At 43.9% G+C, this 9626-nt stretch overlaps 1 protein-coding gene across 1 annotated transcript in view; it reads right to left on the minus strand.

Moving 5' to 3' along the window:
• Positions 1–8834, minus strand: part of LOC107094426 (carcinoembryonic antigen-related cell adhesion molecule 1-like) — a 15201-nt gene extending 6367 nt beyond the window's left edge. Inside the window, exons 1-5 of the mRNA XM_015390005.1 lie at positions 8558–8834; positions 5717–6091; positions 5377–5652; positions 725–812; positions 189–243 (exon numbers count right to left, since the gene is read on the minus strand). Coding sequence (XP_015245491.1) covers positions 189–243; positions 725–812; positions 5377–5652; positions 5717–6091; positions 8558–8597 — 834 coding nt within the window. The 5' untranslated portion in view covers positions 8598–8834. The remainder of the gene's footprint in view (positions 1–188; positions 244–724; positions 813–5376; positions 5653–5716; positions 6092–8557) is intronic.
• Between the last annotated feature and the right edge of the window lie 792 nt (positions 8835–9626).

The following is a 9626-nucleotide window of genomic DNA, read 5'->3' on the forward strand; positions in this document are numbered from 1 at the left end:
CTGATGGCATTTTAGTCAAAGGATTTTTATCAAAAACATAATTAATGTGCAGAGTTTTATGGGGCCCCCAGGAACTTGGGGCCCTAAGCAGCTGCCTAGTATTGCCTGATGGTAAATTCCCCCCCTGGTTCAGGTTGTCTGCTGTCGTTCATCTCCAGCTACTCCTGAATAAAAGCCAGTAGAATCACCTTAGTCTCTGTTTCTCCTCTCAGTGTGTTCGGAGCCTCCAGTTCTGTTCGTTTCCTGGAAACAAACAAAGGTTTTTAAAAGGCTGACAGAAAGAATCTAACCAGAAATCCTCAGTGATGATTAGTTTTCTGTGTTTAAAGGATAAACTAAATGTGAATCCTCCTGACTGGCATCACTGCAGGCGACTTTATGAGGAACCAGAGCAAAGGAAGCAGCTTCTGACTGGTTCTACTGGATGAACTGGAACCAAGAAGGGTTCATCCATGATCTCTGCTGCATTACTAACTAACGTCTGACGAGGGTTCAGCTTTAAGGCAACAAGCAGGGTTCTGATTGGACAGGAAGCAGGCTGATAAAGCTCCTTTATTTCCAGACTGATTGGAACAATATCAGCTCAGATAAATAAAACATTCATCACATTTCCTCATCATTTCAATTATCCCATTAAAAAAGCTAAAAAAGTAGAATAAGTTTATTTTCACTCCATTTATTTGACTTAAATCAAATGTTAGGATGGACAAATATGCAGAGGTACCTTTTGATGATGAAGATGATGAGGATGAGGGTGATCATGAGCAGCAGGACTCCAAACACCACACCAGCAACCAGAGGAAGGGCAGAAGCTGGACAGACAGACAGAGACGTTTTCACCACCGACTGCCGGATTCTTCCTGCTTCACTTCTAAAAACCTGCTTTCATTTCTCGCTCATCAGACAGTTTATCATTCAGGATCGGAGAAGGAAACTTCAAATAACTCTGAATATTTATAATCAAAGGATTTAAATCTTTCTCAGACAATATAAAGACTTTAGGACAAAAGTGTTGATGAGGCTGCTGGACACCAAAGTTAGAAAATGAGAACATCCAGTAGTTCAGGTCTCAGCCGCCCTGAAGGCCTAAACCAGGATCCTGGAGAGTCTGGCTGAGAGTCTAACCTCAGCTAAGGAGGAGCTGTAGTGAGGTTCTGGTTCTGGTTCTGGTTCTGGTTCTGGATCCGTGGACCTGTTCTACTCTCAGGGTCCTCTGGGGTTCATGGGAGTTTGTCCAACTGGTCCATGTGTTTTGTGGACCTGGAGAAGACACTGGACCGTGTCCCTCCTGGTGCCCTGTGGGAGCTGGGGGCCCGGGGCCCTTCAGGGGTCATCTCTGTACGAGCAGAGCAGCAGTTCAGTCATCATTGCCGGCGTTCCGTCAGCTCAGAATAACCTTAATTATACGCATAAGATCGTTATTAGAGGCCATCAGTCCCATAGAATGGCTTCAGATTGTGACACTAGGCTGTTACCACCGAGTTAATCCTAATCCTAACACTAAAGTCATTCCTTTCCCTGCTGGATTAATTAATCTATTTATATATATAATATATATATAAATAATTTAGTTTAGTTCTTCGTTTGCAGTAAAAATAAATAAATGAAAATAAAATGATCCACATGTCGCTCATATTAAATAAACTAAACACAAATAAATCTCATGCCCTGTCAAGCTGTAGAATCCGCTCCCAATAAAAATTTTATTCTCTGTGGATAAAATGCTGATCGTTCTTTAATAAGATCCTCGTCAAATGGACAAAGCTACTGTGTGTAGAGGACCTAGTGAAGGACTTTTTGTTGTTTTATGCACAGAACGACAAAAATCGTACTAAATCGGGAAATAAAGCAGCGTGATTGGCTGTAAGGAGAGCGGAGACAGGAAACTAATGCGTATTACTAAAGGGCAGATTAGACTTCTGCATCCGCACACATCAAAGGTCCGCACAGCAGTTTCCCACCAAAGCACTAGGGGGAGCCTATTCAAGAACTCGCGAGAACTTCGGTGGATGGTCACGAGAACTTCGGCAGCGCCGGCGGGAGAGAGTTATCTTCAAAAACAACAATGGCGCGTCTGCAAGATATCACGGTCACCGGTCCTGTTCACAACCTTTATGGACTGGATTCTAGCAGCCAAGGAACAGAGGGGGTCTGGTTTTAGGACCAGTTGATTTCATCCCTGTTTTTACGGATGATGTGGTTCTGCTGCCTCCATCCTGCCAAGACCTAGAAGATGCAATTAGGCTGATAGCAGCCAGGATGGACATCAGCTCGCTTCAGTTTGGAGGAGAGTTCCTGCCTCCGGTGGAGGAGTCCCAGTATCATGGGCTCCTCGGTGAGGGGAGAATAAAGGTGGAGATGGACAGACGGATCGGTGTGGCTGCTATAATGCAGGCGCTGCTCCGTCTGCTGTGAGAAAAGGCAAAGCTCTGATTTAAAGTTCAGTCTACCTTCCTACCCTCACCTATAGTCATTTATCTGGATCAGGACCCAAAGAACCAGATCCTGGATCCCAGCTTCCTCTGCAGGGAGGCTGGGCTCTCCCTTAGAGAGAGGGGGAGGAGCTGGGTCATCAGGGGGAGGCTCAGAGTAGAGCTGCTTCTCCTCCACATCCAGAGGAGTCAGCTGAGGAGGATCAGACATCTTTATCAGATGGGCGCCTCCCTCTGATGGTTCCAGGGACGCCATGGAGGGACTATGTCTCTGCTGGCCTGGGAGGAGCTGGAGGAGGAGTCTGACTCAGTGATGGGAGTAACGGCGTTTGACCTTTTTTAATAACGAGTAATCTAATTAATTACTTTGACTGTAACTATAACGCAGTTACCATGCCGACACTCCGTTACTGCGCGTGACTCAGGTCGCACAATGAACCTTTCTTTCACGTTAGGACTCGTGCGCGCCTTGTCATGAGAGAGGGGAGGATGAGATTGGCTGATATATACGGATGTTACGGGGGCGACCCTCTGCAAACCCTTTTCACAGGGGCACGTGCCCCGTTGTGGATCCGGTCCCTGGGTATGCCTGGGGAACTGATTTTAATTACAGTTTTAATTACACCTGAGAGCAACACGCAACAACACCACATTGGAGCAGGATGAGGGAGGATCGGGGTCTTCTCACACCCCTGTTCGTTGGCTGCCACCTGGAGTCTGGGGCCTGGGGGAAGAGTGAGCCGCATGGTCAGGGGTCTTGGCGGGGGGGCTGCTGCGGGGCCTGGGTGGCCTGCTGGTGGCGGGGCTGTTACTTCTGCTCTCCCCAAAGAAGGTTGGAAGGAGGGGCGTGCAGCAAATGGAGGGGCGGGTAGTGGCAGGTTGAATTAGTTGGGGGGGCTCTGGGTGGGTGTCCTGCACGGGGCATGTGGACCCCGATCCCACGGGAGCTATCGCTGGGGGTGGTCTGGTCTGGGTGCGGGGTGGGGGGCCGGGCTTGATGGGTTGGTGTGGTGGTGTCACCGCTCCCCTCCCACTCATCCAGATTTTGGGTTCAATCATTGGGTCATCCGATAATCCCGGGACCGACCACCGGTGGCGCCAGATCTTTGGTCCTGGGATTATTGGATGTGAGTGTTATGTGTGAATGGGCGTCCGCGTTTTTTTTTTTTTCTTCTTCTGTGGTGTGAGTGGGGGCGCTAGGGTGGGAAGGCCTGAGTGAGACTGTGAGTTTTTTGTTTTTTTTCTTCATCTCCCAGGTTGGGGTCTGAACTGCCCCCTCTCCCAAGCACATCTCAAGTCTCCGCTAAGTGCGGCTCCCCGGGAGCTCCGGCATGGCGGTGGCTGGGGGGCTTCTTCGTGGCTGTCTCTCCTCCTCCCTTGGTGGGGGTCTGATTTCCTGGGCTGGCCCCTCCTAGGTGCCTTCGCTCTTGGGGTCCCTTTGGGCGTCTGGGGCTTTGGGTCTCCTGGCGCTGGACTCAGTGCTCTGGGGGGGGGGCGCCTCTTCGGCTCTCCACAACCACTATTTAAGCATTTTCTCTATGGATAAACTTTACATGCAGTAGTTCACCCTCACAATCAATTACAGGTGCTTGGCTCCAGGTACTCAGAGATTCACTTCCACACAGAAAGCGCATATTCATATCTTCAGGTAACACAGAGTACATGTCAGATTAAATAATCCTACTTATACTTCAGCGATAGTATCTAGGTGTTACTTTATCGTATGTCTCCTTCCATGTCTGTTGGTTGTTCTGTTCTTTTTGCATCTCTCTGCAGGTGATGAAGCAGACTGAAGGTGTTTTATCATTATCTCCCTTTTATCTCCTCTTTCTTTAATCTTTTCCTTTCCTGTTCTATTTACATTACAGTGTCCATATAATCTGTTAAACTCCCTGCATTATTATAATAAAGCTATTTATATGCATGAATCAAGAGGAACACTATGGCGATAGCCGTACTGCTCCACTGGTGAAAGTAAAATCTGTTGGGCTCTTTTTGGCATCAAGACAATTATTGTTATTGCCACATTGCCAGACAGGACACTGTTAAAAAAATAAAAAAAATAGGCCTATAGACCACCACTTTAGTTGGAATGTAAGTCTGACATATGCGGATGGAGTAATCAGAATCCACTTGCTAGTAACGGCCACTCTGAGCATGTAGCAGCGCGAGAGTTGCCTGTAACACAGAACCAGGAGTTTGTCATATCTTATCATTAAGGAACACGGTATTCTTAGTAAAGACACACAGATTAAAACATTGATGGCACAACCTAAATGACAACCGGGTGGGAAAAAAATGCATTGCTGAGTCTGATTACCTGAATTATAAGCAGCACAATGGGGCAAGACAGGCTTCAGCATCTCGCCATCATGTCGGTTGAGAGGAGGACGCTCCAAATGAAGCCAGTCACAATTTATTGACAGCTTCGTAAAAATGAAGCAGAGACGCTACTGTTTACTGTTAAAAAATGAACATGCAGGTCTCAAACATGGATGCATGTAGAGGTTTTTTTGTTTTTCTTTTTGGATATTTCAAGTTTTCAGTTTTCAAGTTGTTTGCTGACATTTAATGAAGATAAATTGTTTCTTCATCAGCAGTGGATCAGAGATATACAGTTAAGTTCACAGGTGGGCCAATTCAGTTCAGTTTGGTTCAGGTAGATATTTAATTATGCAGAAAATAGTAATCTGATGTGTGCAATTTATTTATGACGTTTTAGAATAATAAATAAGTGCTATTAAATATTTGCTCACATGCTTGGATTAATTATCTGTGCCCATGATTTTTTATAATAAATAATTGCCCAAAACATTTTTTTGCTTGCGCTCATATTTCTTTTGGTGCCCTACTGTGCCCTACTGTACAGTGTTGAGTCAGCTGACGCCCACGCTGCTGATGTCATCTCTGACTTCTTTCTGAAAATGATGAAACCAGAACCAACCTCCGTCCTCTACCTCCACCTGCAGGCGGAACGGGTCTGACTGGGTCGGCCTCATGTTTATCTTCAGGCCACAGGTGTAGTTCCCAGAATCCTTTGCAGTCAGAGCGCTGAGATGGAGGGTGGAGCCATTCTCCGGGAGCACCCGGCCATCCTTCAGCCAGGTCACCTCCAGGTGGGTGAACGTACATTCGGAGGCGGAGCATCGCAGCGAGACGGTTTGGCCGCTGCTGAACTCACTGGTGTTACTGGAGCTGCTTATCTTCATCTTTACTGCATCTAAATGAAAAATTCTCCTCAGTTTTCATCGCGGATGATGCGTCTGAATAAGTGTTCATCTTACCAAGAACTGTGATCTTCACTCCAGTGGTGTTGGTAAAATGTCCAGCCGTATTATCAGCTTCCATCCTGAAGCGAAATGTTTCGTTATCCTGCTTCCCAGCATCGCTGATCTGCAGAGTGCAGTTTCCCTCCAGGTCTCCAAGGTAACGGTACCGAGGCTCGTTGTTTGGCGAACTGCTGTCGTACACAGAAGGCCTCATTCCCTGACAGATCTCATGTCCTTTACACCAGCCAACTCTGAAGATCTTCAGAGGAACCTCTCTGTTTCCCTCAGTGAAAGACCTTTTAGGAGTGAAGGTGCAGGGCAGGGTGAGCGTCGATCCAGTCACTGCGCAGCTCGATGTGGATCTGTACCAAGTCATTTGGGCCACAGATCCTGGAAAGAAACACGATGAAACATCTTTGCTTCTGACCGCTCATGAAAAGAACAGCTGCTGCTCACTGGATTCTCGTTCTAGTGAAGAACTTGGAATCGTTAGCATGACTAGGAAACAATATTCAGCCCTTACAGAATCCCTTTTTGAATTTATTTATTCTGAATTTTGATTTTCAATTTATTTCCTTTAAATTTTCTGTAAAGAAGTTTAAAGAATTTTCAAAAAAAAAAGTTAAAATCAATCCCCTGGACTTTGTTTCCAAGTTTGAAGACGTTTCTCTTCCATCCAGGATGATTTTTCAATTTAAAATGTCAGAAATAGCGTTTAGTTCCAGGTTTTATCCAGCAGCCCAACAAAGCCTGGTTTTAGTTTAGAAAGAATTCCTTACACTGAATTTTTATCTGGTTTCAATTCAAAAAATTCATCTGAAAATGCGTTGACCTTTTGGTGAAGTCAAGCCAAAGCAATCTACACTCCATGCAGTTGAGCAGCTTCTAGCCAATGAAATCAGCTCATTTGGTCAGAAAATAAAAAATAAAAACAGTTTGCCGCCAGCCGCTTCTCCCGGATCAAACCAATAGCTTTGGCAGGCGGGGGTGCCGCGCTAGCTTTGGTGGGCTCAGTTATTTCACCCAGTCCGATTAGATGGAAAGCTCTAATGGCTGGCTACTAGTAGCTGCCTGACGTTTTGTAATCATTTCTATTTAACAAGAAAAACTCCTCATGCAGTTTCATTCAGCCGAGAACAAATCTACGCCCGCCTGTTGCGTCACATGACCAAATCAGCTCATTTCATTGGCTAGAAGCTGCTAGAACGCATCGAGCGTAGATTGCTCTGGCTTAAGTTCACCAGAAGGTCAACACATTTGCAATCGAATATTTGCAGCTGAATATTTTTGCAGAGACATTTTTACCAGATAAAAATTCAGTCTAAGGAATTCAATGTTAAAAAAAATTCAATGTTTAAAAAAAAAGGCAGATTCCAATGAGACGGTTTTTCTTCCATACGGGTCCCCCCCTTTGGAATGGGGGTCGTTTGGCTTCTTTGTTAGCCTGCAATGCCCCATACATGTCTATGTCTCTGAAAGGGGGGTCGTTAGAGGGAATAGTTGGCCTGATTAAACAGGTGAGGTCTTCTGTCCCCCCCCCTGTTTAAGGTTGTTTTTTTCTTTTTTTAACATAGATGGCTTCCTTCACGTCTTCTCAAACCACCTGTCTTCTTTGTCCAAAACGTGAATTTAAAGAATCTTGATGGTAAAATGTTTTGTTAACCAGGAAGCCATTGGTCAGAATTTCAGCAAACTAACTTATGAGGAAGTTAACAGTTAGTCCTTAATTAAACATCTTCCACCCCATTTATAGAGCAGCCATCGAGCTGCAGAGCATCATGGCTGCTCCTGGTCATCAGAGTCTGATTACTGAGCAGCCAGAAGCCTTTCTGGGCAGGGATTCCCACTGGCTGACCACACTGTCAACTAACACAGTACTTCATTACTTCATTACTTCAGTAGAAATGTTGGCTATCTATACTTTCCTGGAGTAATTATATTTCAGCAACTTTTACTTTCTACTCTTTACATTTTAAAAATAGACTCATCAGTTTTGTTTCATTTAAGCTCATTTTCATTCTGGTCTGTTGGTATTTAAAATAAATAAAAAACATCAAAATAATTAGTTACATCCAGACAATTAATTTCTTTGTGGTTGGACTCGGTGCTGCCCCAACTTGTTGCTTACCATATACATAAATAAATAGTTTATCAAGAAAAGTTAAATGTTACTCTGTTAGCATTAGTTATAAAACTAAGAAAATGAAGTCTAAGGAAGTTAACATCTAGAATTGTAGAAAAATGTTCCTTTAATAGATTAGAGCAGTAAAGCTTCTGGTATTAACAGTTTTTCCTGCATTATCTTTACCTTCATACTTTAATTAGTTTTAAAAATGTTACTTTTACACTTTTACTGTAGTAAAAAGCTGAAGTTGATCCTCTAACTTCTACAAAAGTGCTTTTAATCAGCAGGATTTATACTGGAGGAATAAACATAAATACTTCTGCTGCTAACCCTCCTCCATTTTCCATCAGACAGGACTGAGACTGAATCTAGTTTTTAAATTCATTTGCAGACTGAATTTAGTTTTTTTCTTTGTGGGAACTTGGATTTTAAAAACTCTTCTAATCTTGTAAAATTGTTCATTCTTTATTTTCCTTTATTGTGAGTTTTTATGTTTTTCTCTTAGTGTGAATTTTATTGCTTTCCTTTGGTCTTTTCTGTTTACTGACTTTGATCCCGACTCTGGTGCAATAAAGAATATTCTATTCCAGGGAACAGGAGATTAAGGACAATAAATGTAGTTTTAAAAATCTCAGATTGCAGCAGAACTTATTAAAGCTTTTTTTTTTTTTTTACATTATTTCTGTTTGAGCTTTTAGTCCAGTTTGCAAAGCAAAGCTTGATCATCTTACCTGCCAGCAGAACCATGAAGCTCCAGAGAACAGGTACCATCCTGGGATCTTAGCCTCTTTGCTGCTGATTGTTTTGCGCCGTCAGAAAAGTGATGAAGGATTGTGAAACATCCTGTTTTCTTTCTCTGACTTCCTCTTTTCGTTCTTTTTCCTGGAATTGCCTTTTGCATTTTGATAGATGTAGAAAAGGAGCCTCTCTAATGGCTTTCATAAAACGCTTCCATACAAAAAGAGCATGTAACCATTTGACTAACTGTAATAGATGCCCATCTGACTGATAACCAATGGCTGTTATGGCAGCCATGTTGGTCAGGGACCCTGCTTGGTCTGCAGGAGACCTTTCTATTAAAATTAAATCAGTAAAAATTCTGTATAAAAGGTTGGATGATATTGGGGAATCCCAGGATGCCTCTGTGTGGGGGTGCCATGAAGCAGGACTCCAGGTTTGGGTCCATATTATGGAAATGGAAGCTTGTTTCTGTGATAAATGTGATCTGGAGCTGATTGGTGCTACAGTCGGATAAAGAATTAGTTTTAAATCTATAAACTTGTATTAATGTAGGAATTCTGTAGATTCAACTCCATGATTAAAGCTTTTGATATTATGAGACTTAAAAGATGCAGATGTCTGTCCTTCTATAATGGCTGTTGGTTCTATGGCGCTGGATTATGGCTCCATCATCCATCCATCCATCCATCCATCCATCCATCCATCCATCCATCATCCATCCATCCATCCATCCATCCATATTTGTCAGGATCCTGGAGTCTGGCTCCCTCTTGTGGCCACCTGATTGAGGTCTTTTCTGGAGCAGGTTGGTGAAGGAGGGCAGGTGATTCTGATCCACGCCCATTCACAGACAGGAGCTCACTATTAACCCCTCGCAGTATGACTCAGCCACCCTCTAGTCTCCTGCGCTTCTCTAACTAGTCTCTGAAACTCTGAAAGCTAATCATTTCTCTGTTCTGATCTCCTTGGTTGGTTAGACTTTTCCTTAAACCTTCCATAGTTCTACTTCCCTCCAAGCCTCTGATCTTCCATCCTGGTCCCTGCTCACCCTCCTCCATC

The sequence above is a fragment of the Cyprinodon variegatus genome, unplaced genomic scaffold, assembly GCF_000732505.1.
Source record: "Cyprinodon variegatus isolate N-32 unplaced genomic scaffold, C_variegatus-1.0 Scaffold481, whole genome shotgun sequence".
In the NCBI taxonomy this organism is placed as follows: Eukaryota; Metazoa; Chordata; class Actinopteri; order Cyprinodontiformes; family Cyprinodontidae; genus Cyprinodon; species Cyprinodon variegatus.